Source organism: Cervus elaphus, chromosome 16 (assembly GCF_910594005.1).
Source record: "Cervus elaphus chromosome 16, mCerEla1.1, whole genome shotgun sequence".
Lineage (NCBI taxonomy): Eukaryota > Metazoa > Chordata > Mammalia > Artiodactyla > Cervidae > Cervus > Cervus elaphus.
The window spans coordinates 42,189,800-42,213,293 of NC_057830.1; the positions used below are offsets into that span (position 1 = coordinate 42,189,800).

Consider the following 23,494-nt stretch of genomic DNA (forward strand, 5'->3'; position numbering starts at 1 on the left):
TTGATTCTCCTGAAGCCTATTTGATCTACCCTTTCAAAAAAAATTTACTGTAACCCACTGTAAAAAAATATTTTGCACTGCATCTTCATTACAAGTAACATAGCAAACAAAAAATCTTAAAAAATCACCTTAGCATATGCAATGTACTGATATTTCAATTTTTTAAAAAGTGGTTAACAAACCCAGTAAATGGATTTCATTGGACTGTAATTCACAGAATTAAAACATTTTATATGGTTTATGGTACTTGCTCCTTGGAAGGAAAGCTATGACCAAACTAGACAGCATATTAAAAAGCAGAGATATTTCTTTACCAACAAAGGTCCATCTAGTCAAAGCTATGGTCTTTCCAGTAGTCATGTATGAATGTGACAGTTGGACCATAAAGAAAGCTGAGTGCCGAAGAATTGATGCTTTTGAACTGTGGTGTTGGAGAAATCTCTTGAGAATCCCTTGGACTGCAAGGAGATCCAACCAGTCCATCCTAAAAGAAATCAACCCTGAATATTCACTGAAGGCCAGATGCTGAAGCTGAAGCTCCAGTACTCTGGCCACCTGATGTGAAGAGCTGACTCATTGGAAAAGACCCTGATGCTGGGAAAGATAGAAGGCAGGAGAAGTGGAGGACAGAGGATGAGATGGTTGGATGGCCTCACAGACTTGATGGACATGAGTTTGAGCAAACTCCAGGAGTTGGTGATGAACAGGGAAGTCTGGTGTGCTGCAGTCCATGGGGTCAAGAGTCAGACATGACTGAGCAACTGAACTAACTAATGATACTTGCTTTTCCTCTTAAAAAGTATTTCATTTCCATCTCTAACCTCTATATTGGGCCTTAATCTGTCTTGATTACCAAAGATTTCTGTATATACCTGCATCCTGTAACATCTTGCACAAAACAGATGCTCACTAAATATTAGCTGGATGAATGGCCAGTTCACTAAAAGTTTGACATTGGGCAATATTTAAGGAACTAGCATACAAATCTGACATTAGCAAGACTGCTATTTCCCTTTTGACAAGGTATCACAGCTGCTTGTCTTTTCAAAGGATATGCAGGCAGATTTCTCAAAGCTGAAGTGAGTAGGGAAAGAAGTGGCCTTGGGAAAGAAGCCAGGGAAACAGGAGCCTGGCCCAGGGAATATACAAAGTGAGACTGGGCACTCAGAAAACCAAAGCTGGTTCTGTGGTATATTGACAAGGTAGACAACGTGATCAGCAGGGTAGGGCAAAGATCCCCTTTCCAACCCCCAACTATCAGGCCAGCTCTAGAGAGACTGAAGAGAAAAGCCAATGGCCAGGTTTCTAAGGGGAAAAAAACATGTCTTAACAAATTCAAGAGGATCAGAAGGAATGTGCAAGTTCTAGTTTACCCAAAATCATACCAGAGGACTAGCACCCTACATTCCTGTCAGCCAAAAGAAAACATCCTTAGAAGGCTTATCAATCATTTCCGTTACCATTCGATGGTTTCAGCAGACAGACAACTGGGGAAAAATGACACTTGGTTCAGGAGCAAGTTACCTATAGGAATTTATCCTTTTCATCTAAGATAGCTAATTTGCTGGCATTTAATTATTTGAGGGACTGAACTGGGTATTCCTTTACAATCCTTTTTATTTCTGTAAGGTCAGTGGTCCTCTTTTTCATTCTTGATTTTAGTAATTTGAGTCTTTTTTTTGACAATCTAGCTAAAGATTTGCTAATTCTGTTAATCTTTCTGAAGAATCAACTTTTGGTTTTATTGATTTTCTACATTGCTTTTCTTGGAAGGAAAGCTATGACCAATTTAGATGGCATATTAAAAAGCAGAGACATTACTTTGCCAACAAAGGTCCATCTAGTCAAGGCTATGGTTTTTCCAGTAGTTATGTATGGATGCGAGAGTTGGACCATAAAGAAAGCTGAGTGCTGAAGAATTGATGTTTTTGAACTGTGGTGTTGGAGAAGACTCTTGAGAGTCCCCTGGACTGCAAGGAGGTCCAACCAGTCCATCCTAAAGGAGATCAGTCCTGAATATTCTTTGGAAGTATGGATGTTGAAGCTGAAACTCCAATACTTTGGGCACCTGATGCAAAGAGCTGACTCATTTGCAAAGCCTCTGATGCTGGGAAAGATTGAAGGTGGGAGAAGGGGACGCCAGAGGATGAGATGGTTGGGTGGCATCACCGACTTGATGGGCAGGATTCTAAGTACACTCCGGGAGTCGGCGATCGGCAGGGAGGCCTGGCGCACTGCGGTCCATGGGTCGCAGAGCCGGACACACGGAACGACTGCACTGACTGAGCTGCATTTCCATCCTCCGTCTCATCCACTTCTCTGGCCCTTGTTGTTGCTGTTGTTCCGTCGCTCAGGCGTGCCTGACCCTTTGTGACCCCACGGACTGCAGCACGCCAGACCTTCCCTGTCCTTCACCATCTCCCGGAATTTGCTCAAACTCACGTCCATTGACTTGGTGATGCCACCCAACCATCTCGTCCTCTGTCCTCCCCGTCTCTTGCCGCCTTCTATCTTTCCCAGCATCAGGGTCTTTTACAATGAGTTCTCTCTTCCTATCAGGTGGCCAAAGTATGGAGCTTCAGTTTCAGCATCAGTCCTTCCAATGAATATTCAGGGTTGATTTCCTTTAGGATTGACTGGTTTGATCTCCTTGCAATCCAAGGGGCTCTCTAGAGTCTTTTCCAACACCACAGTTCAAACAGAATCTATTCTTTGGCACTCAGCCTTCTTTTTGGTCCAATTCTCACATCCATACATGATTACTAGGTACTGAGCCTTATTAGAAAATGTTAGTTTGGTCCTTACCTTTGAATGAATGTTTTAGCTGGGAACAGAGTTCCAAGTTGACACTGAATTTTAATATTATTATTCCTTTTGTCTTAAGTATCTGTTGTGGTTGATAATAAGTCTGCTGCCAATCTAACTTTCTTTATATGCAATCTCTCCAGTTGTTTTTAAGATTCTGTCTTTGGTGTTCTGTAGTTTCACTACAGCACATCTAGGAATGGCTGTGCTTTTCTTTATTCTCAATTAATTTTTTCTGGTGGAGGATTCATATTTGTCTCTAATGCTGGAAAATCCTGTATCTACCATATTGTGTGACTTATTCTATTTTAACCTGCAGCAACTCCTATTTTACCTTCTCATTCTCTCCTGTACCTTCTCTTCCATTTGTTGTTTAGTTGCTAAGTCATGTTGGACTCTTTGTGACCCCATGGAACCTGCAACACACTAAGATTCCCGGTCCTTCACTATCTTCTGCAGTTTGCTGAAATTCATATTCACTGAGTCAGTGATGCCACCCAATAATCTCATCCTCTGCCGCCCTCTTCTTCTTTTGCCTTTAATCCTTCCCAGCGTCAGGGTCTTTTCCAATGAGCCAGCTGTTCTCATCAGGTGGCCAAAGGACTGGAGTGTTAGCTTCAGCATCAGTCCTTCCAATGCAATCCAGGCGACTGACCATTTCTTTCTGCAGGGCTACAGACTCTCAAGAGTCTAGGCTAATCTTCATGATAATTTGTCAGCATGTGGTCCTTCCACATGGTAATAATACGAATTCAGGCTGCACATACCTGTCTGTGGTCCAGGCTTGGGGATTGCTCATCAATGTCTTTGCCCTTAGTTTCTTCCTACTGCCCTTGGATGGTCAGCATAGACTTTCTACTCCCCTTGCAGGCTCCAGCTGTCTTCATCCAGAAGAATTCATTCCAGCAATCCTGTGCCTCATAGGGTCTAAGGTTGCATCTTCTATCCTTATGTGAAATGAAAAACCTCAGCGCTCCCATCCCTGCATTCTGTCCATAACCCTAGGAGCTATGTTGACATCAACTATAACCACAAAGGTCCGGATAGCCAAAGCTGTGGTTTTTCCAACAGTCAGGTACAGATGTAAGAGTAGGACCATAAAGAAGGCTAAGCACCAAAGAATTGATGCTTTTGAACTGTGGTGCTAGAGAAGACTCTTGAGGGTCCCTTGGACATCAAGGAGATCAAACCAGTCAATCCTAAAGGAAATCAACCCTTAATATTCATTGGAAAGACTGATGCTGAAGCTTCAAAACTTTGGTCACCTGACACAAAGAGCTGACTCATTAGAAAAGACACTGATGCTGGGAAAGATTGAGGACAGGAGGAGAAGGGCATGACACAGAATGAAATGGCTGGCATCATCGACTCAGTGGACATGAGTCTGAGCAAATTCCAGGAGACAGTGAAGGACGGGGAAGTTTGGTGTGCTCTTCATGTGGTTGAAGACAGTCAGAAACGACTTAGCAACTGAACAACAACATAACCACTCTGGCTTCCCTTTCTTTCTTCTGCCTCAATTATTTTCCTTCCTTCCTCCTTCCCCCATCGTCATCTCTTCCCTTGTTCCATTTCCCCCAAATCCAGATAATTAATGTAAAAAAAAATTTTTGTTTTCTAAACATTTCTCAGTATGGTCAGCTCACTCTATTGCCAGAAGTCCCTCATGTTCCCAGAAGTCTCCCGTACTCACTTTTCTCTTGGCCACATGGCGCAGCTTGTGGGGTCTCAGTTCCCTGACCAGGGCACCCAGGGACTGAAGCCCAGTCAGCACAGTGAAGGGCATCCCCGGTGGCTCAGCAGTAAAGAATCTGCCGGCAATGCAGGAAACACAGGTTCAATCCCTGGGTCGGAAGATCCCCTGGAGGAGGGCATGGCAACCCACTCCTGTATTCTTGCCTGGAGAACCCCACAGACAGAGGAGTCTGGCAGGCTACAGTCCATGGGGTTGCAAAACAGTTAAGACATGACTTAGTGACTAAATAACAACAGGAGAGAGAAAGCACTGAATCCTGATCTCTAGACCACTAGGGAACTCCCACCCTAACTCATTCTTTTTAAAAAAGTTATTTTGTAGAGCACATTTTTAGGTTCACTGCACAATTTGCAAAGGTTAGATGTTTCCCATATACACAGCCGCCCCCATTATTAACATCCCCCACAAGAATGGTGCTTGTGTTAATTACAGTTAGTGAACCTACATCAACTTCTTGTCATAATCACTCAAGGTTCAAGGAACATCAGGCTTCATTCAGTGTTTCACATTCTATGGGTTTGGACAAATACATAATGACATGTATCCACCATTACAGTATCCTACAGAATAGTTTCCTTGCCCTAAAACTGCCCTGCCCATTCATCCCTCCTTCTCCCCAAACCCTGATCCTTTTATTGTCTATAGTTTTTGCCTTTTCCAGAACGTTACATGGTTGGAATCATACAATATGTTTTAACACTTTCAGATTGGCTGCTTTCACTTAGTAATATGCATTTAAGTACCCTCCAGGTCTTTTCATGGCTGTGATAGCTCATTTGTTTTCAGCACTGACTAATACTCCTTTGTCTTCCTGTACCACTCACCTACTGATGGACATCTTGGTTGCTTGCTTACAAGTTTTGGCAATTATGAAGGAATAAAGCTGCTATCAACATCCAGCGCAGGTTTCTGTGTTGATGCAAATTATAAACTCTTTTGGGCAAATACCAAGCAGTGTGACTACTTCAATCATATGATAAGGGTATGTTTTGATTTGTAAGAAACTACCAAATTGTCTTTTAAACCAGCTGTACTATTTCGCATTCCCTCGGGCAACGATGAATGACTGAATTCCTGTTCTACATCCTCCCCAGCATTTGGAATGGTCAGTGTTTTGAATTTGGACCATTCTATTAATAAGAGGTGTGCAGTGGTATCTCATTTTAATTTGTAATTCTCTAATGACATATGACGTTGGGCATATTTTCATATGCTTATTTGCCAACTGTATATCTTGGTGAAATATCTCTTCAGGTCTTTTTGCCCATTTTTAATCAGGTTGTTTTCTTACTGTTGAATCTTAAGAGTTCTTTGTATATTCTGGATAAGAGTCCTTTATCGATGTCCTTTTTTATCCTCTGACGCTCCTCACGGCATGTAGGACTTCCCTGACCAGGGCTTCAACTCGAGCGCCTACAGTGGAAGAGCAGTCTTAGCCACTGGGCTGCCAGGGAGCCCCTCAGATGTGTCTTTTGCAAATATTTTCTTCTAGTCTGTGGCTTTTTTTTTCTCATTCTCTTGAATTTCCTCATTTTTTTAAAAGAGAGAAAATAAGTCTAGACAGGGAAAGGTAAGACACTCAGAAAAAGCTAGGTTTAGGGGAAAAAAAAAGAAAGTAGGGTCTTTCTCCAATTATCCCAAATCACTGAGAAATTTCAGGCACAAGTTATAACATTTTCAATATGAAGAGTTAGTCATTTATAAAACTACTTCCCTTTTCATACCATTCAATAAAATGCTGCTCAAGTAAAAAGAGGCTAAATTAGATTATTTTAAGGATGAGTTCAAGAAGCACTGAATCCCTGAAGATGGAGTTTCTAAATAAACAGAACAGGATGCAGTGGTGAAGCAGGCAGTCAGGGTTCTTTGGGAAGGCACTTTAAAAGGCTACGGACACGCCATGAAGCACAGCAGAGAAGGACAAGCACCAGGAAAAGGCAGGAGGGAAGGGCCGCCCTCAGCAGCTGGCTCTCACTCAGGCTGACGGAAATTCTCTGATGGGGAGAGAGCTTTGAAAACAAGACAGAACACACACACACACACACACACACACACACAACACGTGCCTCATTTGTCCCAGAAGACAGACTATTAGTATCTTCTTCAAGAAATCTTACTGCCAGATTTCAGTGAAATTACCTGAGTACCAATACTGCAGCTGCCCCCAGCATGCCCAGTAACAAATTAACAACTCTACCAAGTGCTACAGGTTTATGAAGAAAAAGAACTGTATCACTACCATATGTCAACATTATTACAAACGCAATTACACATATATACAAATTTCTTTTTATTTTCCACCCCATGACCCAGTCATTTCACATTAAGACTGAAATAACAAGGAAAGAAAACCAGGAGGAAAAAGTGAAGAAATGTTTATGCTATCTCAAGTATTTGTCTTTTCTGATTATCTAAGAGAAATGAGAATTAGGAAATCTAACTTCAAAAGAGAAATTCAAAATGCTTCCAAAGAGAACTGGAGAACTGTTAAGCCTAAAACCAGTGACCCAGTGTGCCTGATTCTGCGGTGTTTAAACCCCAGGTCTCAGCCCTTCGCTGTCCCTCACTCCGCATGCAGCCGGAAACGCACAAGACCACCAGCCTCATGGCTGCTCAGCCTCTGCCTCATGCAGCAGCCAGCGCAATGCTAGGTTGGTTTTCTTCATCTAAGGAGTTTTAAGCTAAAGTTTCTCTTCTCACACACTGTCATATAGAATGAGAATTTCTGCGTCGTCCCTCCCTGCCACCACACCAAAAAATATATTAATGAATAAAATAAAACACACACACAAATAAATACAAATTCAAAAATATTAAATAAAACTGGCTTTTAAAAATCTAGATAAAACAAGGTAAGACTGAATTAGCCCTGAAGGGACTGGAAGATTTTTAAACAGCGGAAAAATAAACACACACACACGAAACACTGAAACCCACAGGCATAGTGACAACTCTCTAAACTGAAACGTCTGGACTTTGGAAGGAGGGTCATGTTTCCCAAAGCCAACTTCTGGAAATCTTAATGCAGACTCAGAGAAATTCCTAACAAAATGAGCTAGCAGCCGGGAAGAGAGTATTGAGCAAGGAAAGTGAGTAGTTCAATTTGCAAACATATCAACAGAAAAGAAAGTGACATACCACAGAGAAAGGGTCAAGAAAAGCTCATGGCCTGTCATGAACCTTCAAAGCTGTTGAATTTCACATGTTCTGATTCTTAGTTTAAAAAACTGAAACTTACCAAAGGTTAGTAACAAGGACAAGGAGCAAAGGTATCTTGGTGGGGGGGGGGGGGTGGGCACGCGCACGCGCGTGTCTATGTGTCTGTGTGTGTCTGTGTGTGTGTGTATGCTGGAGGTCGGGAGAGGAAGGTAGGAAGACAGCAACACTGCATACTATAAAGCAACTGAAATATCCAGATAAAACTGCGTTTGTCCTCTCAGGAGGCAAGAAAGAACTAAACACCCTTTCCAAAACTAGTTCAAGTCACGTGTCATCAACTCAATCCCTAGAGATGATTAGGTCAGCAAGAGTCTGAAAAGGACCCACCAGCTGGTTTCGCGACATGTCTTTCACATTTGCCAGCAACAGCCAAATCCTGAGAAACTATGCCTTCTTACCTTTCCCAGTTGCCCAAATAAAGTAGCTCTCTACTTTAAGAACTTTGCAAAGACTTCATTCACTACCAGCTCTGGCACCAGAAATGGGAACTGCTTAGTAAGCAGAGTTTATAAGTGTAACTGCTGCTTCTTCAGGTTTCTATGGCTTCTGTCAGCTTTGCAGACTCCTGAAGGGTCACCCATCTTCACCCACCCCATCTATATTGTAGCAGACTACCCCCATTTGCTCTACAAAGGCAACAAGACAATTTCTAGCTGGAATTTATGATGGAACCTGCTTCTCAGTGTTAACGGACTTAAAAGAGAAAAGAAAAGGAAAAGAAAGATCTTCTGCTGGGTTGGTGAACGAGCAAACACCAACACGAACTCCCTTCCGGTCGCTGGGGACCCTGCACAGATGCGCTCACAGCTGAGCTCAGAAGTCTGCCTGCTCTGACCGGCCCGTGTCCTGACTGTCCAGTCACAGGAAGAACAGGTTCTCGCATAGCTGGATGGCTGGTTCATGGTGCAAGATCTGTCCTGACAGGAAGGCTAGCTTGTGGGCATACTTGCAAGGAGCTGGAACTCTAATGGTACCCGGCCAATTCCAGTACATGTGGCAGAGTTTGAAAGTCAACCTGTAGGCCAAGAAGAAAATATGAGCCTTATCACTCCCCATCTTCGGTGCGGAGCGCGATGATGTCCTTCTGGGTACACGACGCAGTGCATTTACCAGCAAACTGGGGGACTGAGGAGTATATGATGCAACTTTTTGGAATTACTATTTTTAAGTGAAATTATTTCCACTACTTTTAAGTCAAGAGGACATGGGGAAATTCCCAATTTAGGTGCTCCTGTTTTTATATCAAAACAAGGAAAACAACATTTTTTTTCTCTTGTCTCAAGAAAAGGCTGCAGAAAGAGACGTACCCCAGAAAGTATTTCTTTACTCTGAGCTCAAGAGCAATGGGTCTCAAACTTGACTGTGTGTCATAGTCACTGGAAGCAGTTTTTAAAAATACAAATGCTTCAGAATGCTTCGAGATGAAGCCTGGTTGTAATTTTTTGAAAGGTCTTCAAGTAATTTTAGCATACAACAACGATTATCAGTCACTCCTCAAAAAGATATATCATTATCATCAAAGACATAAAGAAACTCAAGGGGTAAGGGGGCAGGCAGTATTTGTCTTTTCTGATCATATAAGAGAAAATGAGTCTTAGTAAATCCAACTCCAAAAGATAAATTCAAAATGCTTTCAGAAAAAAAATGCTTTCAGAGAGAATCAGAAAATTATTAAGCCAAAACCAGTGATTTGTTGAATTAAGCCAAATCCAATTTGCTGAATTCAGAGGTTTTTAAATTCCAGGTCTTAGACTTAGCTCAGTGGCCAGAATTATTCGCAAGTTAGGAGTAAGTTACTGGTCAGCTCACCTTTGCATATGATCAGGGCTCAGGTTTGCAGTGTTGAGAACACAAACATAATGGGTTGGAATGCCACAACCCTGCCGCACATGATGGGCAAGAAGGTAGAAGTCCACCCTAGTAAGGAAAAAATACAAACTAATGGTATAGTTACAGAGCTGGAGATGCTTCTTCATCCAAGGCTCAGAGAGGTCAAATGACTGGATTAAGGACATCACAAGGACCAAACCAGGATGAGAATTCAGGTCTCCTGACTCAACAGGCTATTTAAAAGTGGTGGTAGAAACGACCACATCTGTGTGCAGAAGATTAAGCATGCATATTCTTAGGAAAAGAATACATGCTCAATATTTTATACTTAAGAGGTAAAAGCTTCATTGGTGGTTTGTGTGTTTTCTAAACTGCTTTTAAAATTTTATTTTTTACCAGGAAAATCTCTTGAGGATTTCATTCCAAATCTCTCTAGGCCACCTCCCCATTCCAATACCCGGGGAATGGAGAACTTCCCCAACCTATTCTTGTTGAAATCTGTGTTTCGCCCACTTACCACTCACAGCTTGTTATTGTATGATCTACCACGGTCCCAGGGGAGGGGGTCGCAAAGTTCTCAGTGGCAGCCAGGTACAGGTTGGTGCTAATTTTCTTCTGCACTACAAACACCACCATCTTGGGATGATAATTCTCAAAAGCTTCAAAACACTTCTGTAGCTGAGGAATTTCATAGCTGGCAACTGTCTTTAGTTGGCCATCAGACACTCCATCACGGTACACCACAATCTTCTCCGGGAGGCAGTGGTTCACCTGAAACGAAAGCTTGCTGAGGTGGACCGCGTGGCCCGAGGGCTGATGGCCACTGGCAGAGGGCAGCTCACTCAGTGAGCAACCTGGAGACGTGGCAGCAGGTCCCTCTGACAGCTGGGCCCCAAGCCATCACGTCGGAAGGGCAAGGAAAGGCAGCTTCTAGTCATTTCTAGACTTCATCATGGTAGTAAAACAGGTCTGGCACAGCCAAGGTGTTATAAAATGTGGAACCAAATAAGCAAGCTCTGAGTCATATACACAAGGCTTACACTGAAACGGTGTGAACAAAGTTAAAAAGAAGGAAAATTACAGGCTTGAATCAATCTTCCGTCTACTTGGATTTAACACTAAATTACTGTCTATGCAAAGAACAAGGTGAAATGTTGAAGAGATTCTAACACATAACTGCACATGCCACAGATCCACCAACCTGATATTTCTGTGTATCAGCAACATCCAAAGTTGCTAATACAAGGATCCTTTACTAAATAATTATTCTGTGTGTGTGTGTGCGCTTAGTCGCTCAGTCATATCTGATTCTTTACAACCTTGGAATTATTGCCCTAGTTGCAGTACTTTTTTATCTTGTTTTTCTCTGTCTAGTATTTATTCCACTCTTTCTTTTTTTTTTTATAAGAGCATTTTAGTGTTCTTTTGCCTCCAATAGGATAGTCTGGTGGGATTTTAATCGAGCTGCCTCCCCCTAATCCAGGCCTTCTCAGCCTCAATACTACTGATGTGTGGGACCAGTGAATTCTGCTATTGGGGGCTGACACCAGAGCACGTTCCACAGCATTCCTGGCCTCTACCCGCTAGATGCCAGTAGCTCTCTCTCCCAGTTATAACCCAAAATGTCTCCAGGTTTCCCAGTGGGAGGACAAAACTGTCCCCAGTTGAGAATCACTGCGCTAACCAAAAGACAAGAGATGATTCCAGCCACGCCAGCAGAACGCCTTTCCCTCACTCTGACTCTTGGGCAGAGAACCAGAAACAGTTGGAGTTTGATGGTGCTTTTTCAGGTCCCTGCTTCTAGAACTCCTGTCCATTTCCCAGTTTGACTCTCAACCTTCTCACCAATTCCCTGAGGCTCTTCATGATCTTACCAACTAATCTCCATTTTGCTAAAGTGAGCACATTTCTGTGACTTCCCAAAGAGTCTCGATACACTGTGTTAAAGGCTGGGTAACATAGGCACTGAGGTCTGAAAGAAACCCTGATTTCACAGGTGAGGAAACAGAGAAGTATGATACTGGATCTGGGGTCAGGAGACCTGGGGCTGAGTCTGCATATGCTGCTCCTCAGCTATAGTCTTGAAGACCGTTTCCCCACTTGAAAAATGGAGGTAAATGATCACCTCGCCTTCTTCTTAGGGCTGAGAGATAAAGCGTGTGTATACATGAATACACAAATTAAACACAAACTAGATCAAGGAAATACAGATATTCTGAAGCACAGGGAAGAGATCTAACAGGATCAATGGAGTGAAAAACAGAATCAAATTCAACTGACGTATTCACTGATATTATGTCTTTCTTTAAAACTTGCTAACCTTGGCAATCCACTCCAGTATTCTTGCTTTGAGACCCCCATGGACAGAAAGGTCTGGCAGGCTACAGTCCATAGGGTCTCACAAAGTCAGACATGACTGAAGTGATTTAGCACGGCACGGCAACCAACCACTGAGGGTGAGACACTGTACTTGGTCCTACGTGAGATTCCAGTAAGAGTGTAGGTTACCAAGGAGCATTAAAATCTAATAATATAGTGACAGCCAACAATGGTAACTTCTCTAGGTCACCTAGCCCATCCTCCTCATTTCATAAATGATAAGACTATGATCTAGGAGGGTCGAAATATGAGACAAGTCACAATACTGAAACATTAATGGTAAATATACATTATCAAATCACTTCAGTACTAGGGTAAATACAGGAAACAATAAATTCATGAATATCTTGAAAGCAGGACTGTGCTTGTTGGCCTGGTGTCTCTAGCACTAAATACAATGGTGAGGGTCAAGGAGAAAATAAGTATCTGCTGAAAGTTTGAGATGTTCTTTTATGTGTGATTACATTCATTCACTGAACAAACAATGCCCACTAGGTATGTGCCACTGTGCTAGTCTCATAAAAATTATCTTGAAAGGATGTGCGAAGTATGAGTCGCTCAGTCATGTCCGACTTCTTGTGACCCCATGGACCATAGCTGGCCAGGCTCCTCTGTCCATGGGATTCTCCAGGCAAGAATACTAGAGTGGGTAGCCATTCCCTTCTCCAAGAGATCTTCCCAACCCAGCGATCGAATCCCTGTCTCTTGCCACTGCAAGCAGATTATTTACTATCTGAGCCACCAGGGAAGCCCCAAAATTATCTTGATACCTTTCAAATACTAGTGGAAATTAAAACTGGGGAGACAGACACATAAAAGTAATGCTCTCAAGACATTATAAATAATATAACAAAGGTATAAATAAAATGCTATGAGAACAGAGAAGTATAAGACATTTGTTTCCTGGAGGAATATGTGAACCTCAGTGAAAGAATCAGCAGACACTTCAGTCAGCAAAGAAGGGTAAAAGGATTCCAGGTAAAGCATGAGCAAAGTTCTAGACTGTGACTAGACAAGGGGCAAGTAAACAACTGGAGACTGACCTGTGTGATGATGTAAGTAACCCCAGTGTCCATCAACACAAGAATGGGTAAGCAAAATGTGGCATATACATCCAACAGAATATTATTCAGCTCTTAAAAGGGAGGAAATTCTGCAATGTACTACAACATGGATGAACTCTGAAGACATTATGCTAAGTGAAACAAACCAGTTGCAAAAAGACAAGCGAGTATCATTCCATGGATGTGAGATACTCAGAGTCGTCAAAATCAGAGACAGAAAAGAAAATGGTCGCGGCCAGGGGCGAGGGGGTGGAGAGCATGGGAAACAATTAATGAAGAGAGTTTCAAGTTTTACAAGATAAAAAGAGCTATGGAGATGGATGATGGAGACAACTGCACAACATTATCAATGTATTTCCTACCATTAAAATGTTATACTTAAAAAGGGATAGGATGTTAAATTTTATATGTATTTTACTTAATTAAAAAAAAAAAATGGGGGCTTCCCTGATGGCTCAGTGGTAAAGAATCCTCCTGCCAGTGCAGGAGACATGGGTTTCATCCCTGGTCTGGGAAGATCCCACATGCAGCAGAGCAACTAAGCCCATGCACCATAATGACTGAAGCCTGGGCGCTTACAGCCCCACTCTGCACCAAGAGAAGCCACTTCAGGGAGAAGCCTGTTCACCACAACCAGAAGGAAAAAAAGTCCACAAGGCAACAAATACCCAGTACAGCAATTAAAGAAAAATTGGGGAAAAAAGGAGGAAGAAGAGGCATTGGCAACGGTAGGTGCAGTAAGGGCAGGCTAAATTCTGGAAGAGTTCCCAAATAATCACTGGCTCCAGATAACTCCACCCTAAGAATCTCCCAATTTTGCTAAGAAAAGGGAAGTGAAGGTGGAACTAAGAAGCAGAAAGAACCTATACACTCACACAGCGTAAAGCTGGCTGCCTGCAACTTTTGATGCCAAAGGTAACACCGTGGCCCACTACCGTCTGTCTTCAGAGTCAGACACCAGTCAGACCAGGCTAGTAGTCACAGCCACAGCCAGAGCCACATCAGAAGCAACAGCTGAGTTTAATCTTCTCCAACCTCAGGCCAAATAACAGATAAACTCAACATCAGGTGATTACTAATCATGAGCGCTAAAAGCTAAGGCAAGTGTCACGAACAGCTTGGTTTTGATTTTCACACGTGAATGGAAAGCGACCCTGGCACTCAGACTCACATGTCAGGCTTCAGTGGCCCATGAGACATCCCAGTACCAGAGGAGCCTCGCAGGCAGCGGGAGATGTGGTCCCGGAGCTCTGACGAATGCTATGGGCCACAGCAGTGGTTCCCAGTGTGTGCTCTGGGCTCCAACCCTTTCCCATCCAGGAGTCCCTTAGTCATTTCAGGGAGTCCACAAAGTCAAAACTATTCTCACAACACCACTACATTACTTGGCATTTTCACTCTAATTCTCTCACAAATATTCACCAGAATTTTCCAGAAAGTAAATGATGTGTGACACCACAATAAACTAAATGCAGGGCATTCCCTCGCCTTTTACTAACCCAAACATTACAGCCATTCACTGAAATGCAAAACAAACATCGCCAAACATTTTGAAAGTAGTTATCTTTAATTTGACTACACTTGAGTATCTCATATATGTGGAATCATAGAGTATTTATCTTTTTGTGATTGCGATCTTTAAAATGTGATTTTTGTTATTCACATGTACTGAGCTTATTATTATTTGAAGGTACAATTTAAAAATATAAAACATTCTGTTTTAAAATCTAATATGATAATAATCACTGATAGATATACACTTATATAAACAAAAAACTCAGTAATATTTAAGGTTTCCTTAGACCAGAAAATCTGAGAACTGCTGGACTAGAAAAACAAATCTAAATACAGATTTTAAATAAAACCATCGATGAAATGAAGCTTGCCAGCAAGGCCTCACTCACAGACCAGGAATTCTGGGAAATCCTACAGCTGAGGATAATTGGAAAAGCTGGACAAAATATAAAAACATCTATGTGAAGTCATGTCAGAGGAAGGGTGGGGGCCCAGGGAAATAAGCCAACGTTTCGAACCTGTTTTTCCCTTGGCAGCATGTGTTAATTTGTTGATTCCACACACGTACGTAAGCTAGATGGATGTTTGGGAGTAGTGTTTTTTTTAATTCACAGCTTTATTGAGATATAATGTGCGACACCATAAGACACTCTTTTAAGGCATAAGAGTCAAAAGTTTTAAGTTTATAGAATCTTGCAACCATCATCAATTTTAGAATATATTCATCACCCCAAAAAGGTAATCTCATACCCATTAGCAGTTATTTTCCATCACCCCTCAACCCCAACTCCTGGAACACACTAACCTACTTTCTGTTTCTTTGGATTAGACTGTTCTGGACAGACATAATCAACAGGTGGTCTTTGTGACTAAGTAGTTTCACTGAACATAATATCTTCATAGTTCACCCATGTTGTAGAATGTATCAATACTTCATTCCTTTATGCTGCCAAATAGTATTCCATCACATTGTTTGTCCATTCATCAGTCATATGGAGTATTTTCACTCTTGGCTATTACGAATAATACTGCTATGATCATCATATACACGTTTTTGTGTGGACATTATGCTTTCTTTTGGTTTATATCTAGGAGTAGAATTGCTGGGTCTCCTGTAACTATGCTTAATATTCTGAAGAAATGCCAAACTGTTTTTCAAAGTAGCTCAACTGTTTGGCAATCCCACCAGCAACGCATGAGGGTTGCAATTCCTCCACATACTCAACAACACTCTTTTTTATTTTAGCCATCTTAGTGCGTGTGTGGGTTCCCCGGTGGCTCAGATGGTAAAGAATCTGCCTCCAGTGTGGGAGACCTGGGTTTGATCCCTGGGTTGGGCAGATCTCTCAGAGAAGGGAATGGCAACCCACTCCAGTATTCTGGCCTAGAGAATTCCATGGATAGAGGAGCCTGGCAGGCTACAGTTCATGGGGTCACAAACAGTCGGACACAACTGAGTGACTTTCACTTTCACTTTAGTATGTGTGCGGTAGCATCTCATTGTACGTGCATGTTTTTAAGTAGAGACCAGTATTAAGTTTATTTTTTAGACCAGTATTAGGTATTAAGTATTTTTTTAGGATTTTTCAGACCAGTATTAAGTTTACAAGGACTTCCCTGGTGGCTCAGATGGTAAAGTGTCTGTCTACAATGCAAGAGACCCGGGTTCAATCCCTGGGTCGGGAAGATCCCCTGGAAAAGGAAATGGCAACCCACTCCAGTACTCTTGCCTGGAAAATCTCATGGACAGAGGAGCATGGTAGGCTACAGTCCATGGGGTCGCAAAGAGTCGGGCATGATTGAGCACTTTCACTTAAGTTTACAAAGAAACAGGAGGCCATAGTACAGAGTTCCCATATACACCTTCCCCACCAATCACACAGTTTCCCCTATTGTTACCATATTGCATTAGGATAGGACATTTGTTACAACTGATGAATACTGATACATTATTATTAACTAAAGTCAACAGGTGGCCCAGTGGTAAAGAATTTGCCTGCCAATGGAGGAGATGCAAGAGACCAGGGTTCAATCCCTGGGTTGGGAAGATTCCTGGAGTAGGAAATGGCAGTCCACCCCAGTATTTTCACCTGGAAAATCCCATGGACAGAGGAGCCTGGCAGGCTACAGTTCATGGGGTCACAAAGAGTCAGACATGACTGAGCACAGCACACAGTTTATATTAAGAATTTACTCTCATACATTCTACAGGCTTTGAAAAACACATGTCATTTGTAGTATCATATACAATATTTTTACAGTCCTAAAAATCCCCTGTGTTCCCTATTTATCCTTCCCATCTTCACCCTCCCAAACCTCTGGCAATCACTATCTATTTACTGTGTCCATAGTTTTGTGTCTTTTCCAGACTGTCCTATAGTTGGAATAATACAGTATGTAGCCTTTTTAGATATGCTTCTTTCACTTACTATTATGCATTTAAGATTCCTTCAGATCTTCCCATGATTCAATAGTTCATTTCTGTTTACTGCTGAATATTTAACTGTCTGGATGTCCTACAGATTATTTGTCCATTCACCTACTGAAGGACATCTTGGTTGCTTCCAAGTTTTAACAATTATAAATAAAGCTGCTATAAAAATTTTTGTGTAGGTTTTTTTTGTGTGTGTGTGTATACATATGTTTTCAGTTCATCTGGGTAAGTACTAAGGAGTATGACTGCTGGATGGTATGGTAAGAGAATGTTTAGTTTATAAGAAACTGCTGAACTGTCTTCCAAAATGGCTGCACCATTCCACACTCCCTCAGGCAATAATGAGAGATTGCTTTATAGCCTCACCAGCATTTGGTGGTGTCAGTTTTTGGATTTTGGCTATTCTGAAAGATGTGCAGTGGTATCTTGTTTTAATTTGCCATTCCTCAATATTATATTGAGTATCTCTGCATATCCTTATGTGCCATCTGTATATGTTCTTTGATGAGAAGTCTGTTCTTTTGCCCATCTTATTATTTCTGAGTTTTTAACAATTCTTTGTTTTTTAAGTAACAGGACTTTATCAGATACGTGTTTCACAAGTATTTCCTCTGAATATGTAGCTTCTTTTCATTCTCTTAGTGTCTTTCACAGAAGTTTTTTAAAATTTTAATTAAGTTCTATTTATTAGTTCTTTCTTTTATGGACAGTGAAATTTCCACGTGGTTAATAGACAGTGCTTTGGTATCAAAAGGTCATCACCAAACCCAAGGTGACCAAGAATTTTCTATACCTTTTATACCTTTTACAGTTTTGTATTTTAACACTAAATTTGTGATAAATTTGTGATAATTTTGAGTTACATTTTGTGAAAGGTATATGGTCTGGATATAGTTTGTGGTTTTTGTTGACACTGTTTTTTTTCTTTTTTGCATGTGGATGGGCAGCTATTCCAGTACCATTTATTGAAAAGAGTCTCCTTTTCCCATTGAAGTGCCCATGTTCTTTTACCAAAGATCACTGGAATGTATTTGTACAGGTCTATTTCTGGGCTGTTACCTTGACTTACCTATTTTTTTTTTGTCAGTACCACACCATCTATATTACTGTAGATTTAGAGTAATTCTTTGAGGAACCTAAGTCCTCTGGTTTTGTTTTTCTTCAGTACTGGGTTGACTACCCTGTGTCTTTTGCCTTTCCATTTAAACTTTGCTGGGATTCTGTCTAGTGCTACACTAGACAAATCAAATTGGGAAGATATAGATCAAATTGGGAAGAACTGACATCTTGGTAATATCGAGTCTATCAACAAACATGGGATAGCTCTCCCTTTTTTTAGATTCTTTGCTATTTTTCATGAGCATTTTAAGAGTTTTCTTTATGTAGATCTTACACAAATTTTGTTAGATTTATATCTGTATATTTCTTTTTTTTGGTGCTAATACAAACTGTATGGTTTTCAATGTCAAATTCCAATTGTTCATTGCTGGTATATAGAAAAGGAATTGATTTTGTGGTTGTTTTTTTTAAGCAACTTAATTCTGTATATTTACTTTGTATCCTGCAACCTTATAATTCCAGCAGAGTTCTCTTTTGCTGTTGACTTCTTGAGATGTCTATGTAGACATGCTACCTGTAAAGTTTTCTCTCTCCTTTTCAACTGTATAAGTTTTACTCCTTTTTGTCTTTTTGCATTAGCTAGGACTCCTAGTATGATGCTGAATAGGAATGGCAAGAGAAGAAACACTTTGTTCTTGATCTAGTTTCTCAGAATTAGGTACAAGGTTAGCTGCAGGATTTTTGTAGGTGTTCTTTATCAAATTTATCACGTTCCTCCTACAGTGCTAGTCTGTTGGGAGGCTTTTTTATTTTTTAAATCATGAATGGGAGTTGACTTTTGTCAAATGCTTTTTCTGCATCTATTGGTGTGACAGGATTTTTCTTCTTGAGTCTACTGATGGACTGTATACAAATTTTCAAATGCTGAACCAACCTTGCATAACTGGAATATAACCCACTGGGTTGCTGTACTCTTTTCAAGGGTTGCTTTAGCAACCACATACTGAGTAGCTTGGAACAACAGAAATGTACCCCCTCACATTTCTAGAGGGTAGAAGTCCAGAATCGCAGTTATCAACAGTGCAACATGCGTCCTCCAAAGGCCCTAGGGAAGAGCACCTCCTGGCCCACTCTGGTGGTTTCTGGCAATCCTTAGTGTTTCCTGGATTGTATACACATCACTCCAATCTCACTTCCACCTTTCCAGTGCCTTCTTCTGTGTCTGGGTCTCTGTTTACACGGCCTTCTGTGACTCTGTGACCAGACTTTCCTCTTTCTGTAGGAATACAATAGTGGCTTAGGGAAAGAGTTGATTACAGCATATTAATCTTGTATCTTCAACCCTGCTGAACTTTTATTAGCTACAATAGCATGTGTGCATGTATTCTTTGTGATTTTTTTTGTATGTAAGACAATGTCAAATAGATACAGAGAGTTAACTTGGGACTTGCCTGGTGGCCCAGTGCTAAGACTCCATGCTCCCAATGCAGGGGGCCCAGATTCGATCCCTGGTCAGGGAACCAGATCCCACATGCCATAACTGAGAGTTCGCATGCCACAACTAAAGATCCCACCTGCAACTAAGACCTGATGCAAACAAATAAACAAATAAAATAAATATTTTAAAAGGCATACTTTAACTTCATTTCCAGTCTAAAAATCTTCTGTAATTTTGTGTGTGTGTGTGTCTAATTTTCTTGTGATATTTTGGTCTAGCTTTCAGTTCAGTTCAGTCGCTCAGCTGTGTCTGACTCTTTGTGACCCCATGGACTGCAGCATGCCAGGCTTCTGTGTCCATTACCAACTCCCGGAGATCGCTCAAACTCATGTCCATCGAGTCGGTGATGCCATCCAACCATCTCATCCTCTGTCGTCCCCTTCTCCTCCTGCCTTTAATTTTTCCCAGCATCAGAGTGTTTTCCAGTGAGTCAGTTCTTCGCATCAGGTGGCCAAAGAACTGGAGTTTGAGCTTTAGCATCAGTCCTTCCAATGAATATTCAGGACTGATTTCCTTTAGGATTGACTGGTTGGATCTCCTTGCAGTCCAAGGGACTTCTCAAGAGTCTTCTCCAACACAACAGTTTAGAAGCATCAATTCTTCGGCACTCAGGCTTCTTTACAGTCCCAACTCTCACATTCATACATGACTACTAGAAAAACCATAGCTTTAACTAAATGGACCTTTGTTGGCAAGGTATGCTGTCTAGGTTTGTCATAGCTTTTCTTCCAAGGAGCAAGCATCTTTTAATTTCATGGCTGCAGTCACCACCTGCAGTGATTTGGGAGCCCAGGAAAAGAATCACTGTTTCTATTGTTTTCCCAGGTATTTACATGAAGTGATGGGTCTGGATGCCATGATCTTAGTTTTTTGAATGTTGAGTTTCACTCTCCTCTTTCACTTTCATCAAGAGGCTCTTTAGTTCCTCTTTGCTTTCTGCCATAAGGGAATATCTGAGGTTATTCTCCCTGCAATCTTGATTCCAGCTTGTGCTTCATCCGGCCCAGCATTTTGCATGATGTACTCTGCATGCAAGTTAAGTAAGCAGGGTGACAATATACAGCCTTGACATACTCCTTTCCCAATTTGGAACCAGTTTAGCTTTAGTATTAGGGTAATACTGGCCTTATGGTACAAACTGGAAAATGCTCCCTGCTTTCATATTTTTTGGAAGAGTTCGTGAAAGAATATTCTTTCAATGTTTGGTATAACTAAAAAGTTTTTATGGTTTGTGCCTCTTTTGGAGTTTGTCCATCTCATTTAGGTAATCTAATTTCTTGGCATATAGTTCATTTCCTAAAATCCTTTTTATTTCTGCAAGGTCGGTCTTTTTCATTCCTGATCTTAGTATCTGATTCTTCTCATTTTCATGGGTACTAGCTAAAGGCTTATCAATTTTGTTGATCTTTTCAAATAATCAGTTTTTGGTGGCACTGATTTTCTCTGCCGTTTCTAAGTGTTCCAGTTCACTTACCTATGCTATAACCTCTATCAATTTTTCCATCTTGCTTTGAGCTTAGTTTGCTCTTCTCTTTCTAGTTTCTTAAGTGGAACTTGGGTTGTTTGGAGATTTTTCTTATTTAATATAGGTGGCTCAGACAGTAAAGAATCTGCCTACAATGCAGGAGACCCGGGTTTGATCCCTGGGTAGGGAAGATCTCCTGGAGAAGGAAATGGCAACCCACTCCAGCACTCTTGCCTGGGAAATCCCATGGATGGAGAATCCTGGTAGGCTACAGTCCATGGGGTAGCACAGAGTCAGACTTGATTGAGTGGCTTCACTCACTCACTCATTTACAGCTATAAATTTTCTTCTAAGTACTGCTTTACATACATCCAGAAGTTTTGGTATGCTTTCTTTATTTCCATTTATCTCAAACTGTTTCCTAATTACCCCTTTGATTTCTTCTTTGACCTCCTGGTTACTTAAGAGTACTGTTTAATTTCCATATAGTTGTGATTTTCCCAAATGTCCCTTGTATTAACTTCTAATTTCATACTATTGTGGTTTCAGACCGTATTTTGCAGGGTTTCAATCTTTTAAAATGTACTGAGTCTTGTTTTACATACATTTTATCATGGAGAATGTGTCACGTACATTTGAGAAGAATGGGAGTTCTGTTGTTGGGTGCTCTGTAGACATCTGTTACGTTGAGTTAGATCACAGAGTTGTTAAAATATTCTATCTCCTTGTTGATCTTATTTCTACTTGTTTTATCCATTACTGAAAATGGAAGTTTGGAATCTCCATCTATTACTGAATTATCTATTTCTCCTTTCACTTACATTTGCTTTTGTTTCATATATTGTTGGATCTATATTGATAGTTTCACATGAGTTTATGTTTTATGATCTTCTCATGGGCAGACCCTTTTGCTATTACAAAAGTCTTGTCTTGTCTTCAGTAACAACTGCTGTCTTAAAAGTCTACTTGGCCTATTAGTATAGCTATGGCAGCTCTCTTTTGGTTACTATTTGCATGGTTTATTTTCTTCTTTTACTTTCCACATGCTGTGTCTTTGAAACTAAACTATGTCTCGCGTAGAAAGCACATCTTCATATTTTCACTCAATCCAAGTTACAACTAGTACCTCTGAATGGCGTTTAGTCCACTTACACCTAGCGCAGTTACTGACAGAGTAAAGTTCACATCTGCTGTTTCACCATTTGCTTTCCACATGCCTTATATCTTTTACGTCCCTCTATTTTTCCTCCACTGCCTTAATTTGTATTAAACAGGCATTTCCTAGTTACCATTTTAACTCCTTCATCATTCCTTTTCTTATATTTTTGAGTTATTTTCTTAGTGTTTCACCTGGGGATTACAATTAACATATTACAACAATCTCATTTGGTCAATTAATACAAAATTAATTTTAGTATTGTTCAAAAACTTTGCTTCTATATGGCTCCACTCCCTCTCCTCCCCATTGTAACTTGGTCATACAAGTTAAATATTTATATACTGTATACACAACCAATTAGATTTATAATTATTGCTTTTTGCCCTTGTCTCTTAAGACACAAACTAGAAGAAAAGTTACAAACAAAAATATATTTTTGCTCTCCTTTATCTATACAGTTATCTTTCCCGGGGCTACTGATTTCTTCATGTGGATACAAGTTACTGTCTATGTCATTTCATTTCTACATGAAGGGCTCCCTTAAGTATTTCTTGTAGGACAGGTCTGCTAGTGACAAGTCCCCCCAGCTTTTATCTCAGAATGTCTTACTTTCTCCTTTAAAAAAAAAATGAGATATAAATCACAAAATAATCACCACCTCAAAGAGTGTAATTCAGAGATTTTAGTATATTCACAAAATCTTGTACCTATCAACACTACCTATTTCAACAATATTTTCATCACCCTGAAAAGAACCTTGGACCCATCAGCAGTTATGCCCTATTCCTGCCAGCATGCTCCTTCTCTGGAAACCAGCAATCTGTTCTGTCTCTACAAATACGCCTCGTCTGGGTACTTCACAGATGTGCATGCTAAGCCACTTCAGGAGTGTCTGACTGTGTGTGGTAGCCCACCAGGCTCCTGTGTCCATGGGATTCTCCAGGTAACAATACTGGAGTGGATTGCCATGCCCTCCCCCAGGAGCTCTTCCCAACCCAGAGATGGAACCTTCATCTCTTATGTCTCCTGCATTGGCAGGCAGGTTCTTTACCACTAATGCCACCTGGGAAGCCCATTCATAGAAATGGAATAATATAAATATGTGACTTGTTATGTCTAGCTTCTTTCATTGAGCACAATGTCAAGGTTTCGCCTTCATTTCTGAACAGGAGCTTTTCTGGATATACAATTCCTATTCAACCTTCTTTTTCTTCCAGCATTTGCAATACGTCATCTGACTGCCTTCGGGCCTCCACGACTGCTGATTAGAAGTCAGCTCTTAATCAAATTGAAGATGCCTTGAACATAACG

The 23,494-nt window shown here is 41.0% G+C and overlaps 1 protein-coding gene across 3 annotated transcripts in view; it reads right to left on the reverse strand.

Moving 5' to 3' along the window:
* Positions 1-5,749: 5,749 nt before the first annotated feature.
* The window catches only part of PIWIL2 (piwi like RNA-mediated gene silencing 2), a 72,107-nt gene continuing 54,362 nt past the window's right edge, over positions 5,750-23,494 (reverse strand). For all 3 annotated transcript variants that reach the window (XM_043870646.1, XM_043870648.1, XM_043870645.1), the window contains 3 exons: positions 10,128-10,381; positions 9,590-9,697; positions 5,750-8,795 (listed from right to left, as the gene is read on the reverse strand). In XM_043870646.1, coding sequence (XP_043726581.1) covers positions 8,639-8,795; positions 9,590-9,697; positions 10,128-10,381 — 519 coding nt within the window. In that variant the 3' untranslated portion in view covers positions 5,750-8,638. The remainder of the gene's footprint in view (positions 8,796-9,589; positions 9,698-10,127; positions 10,382-23,494) is intronic.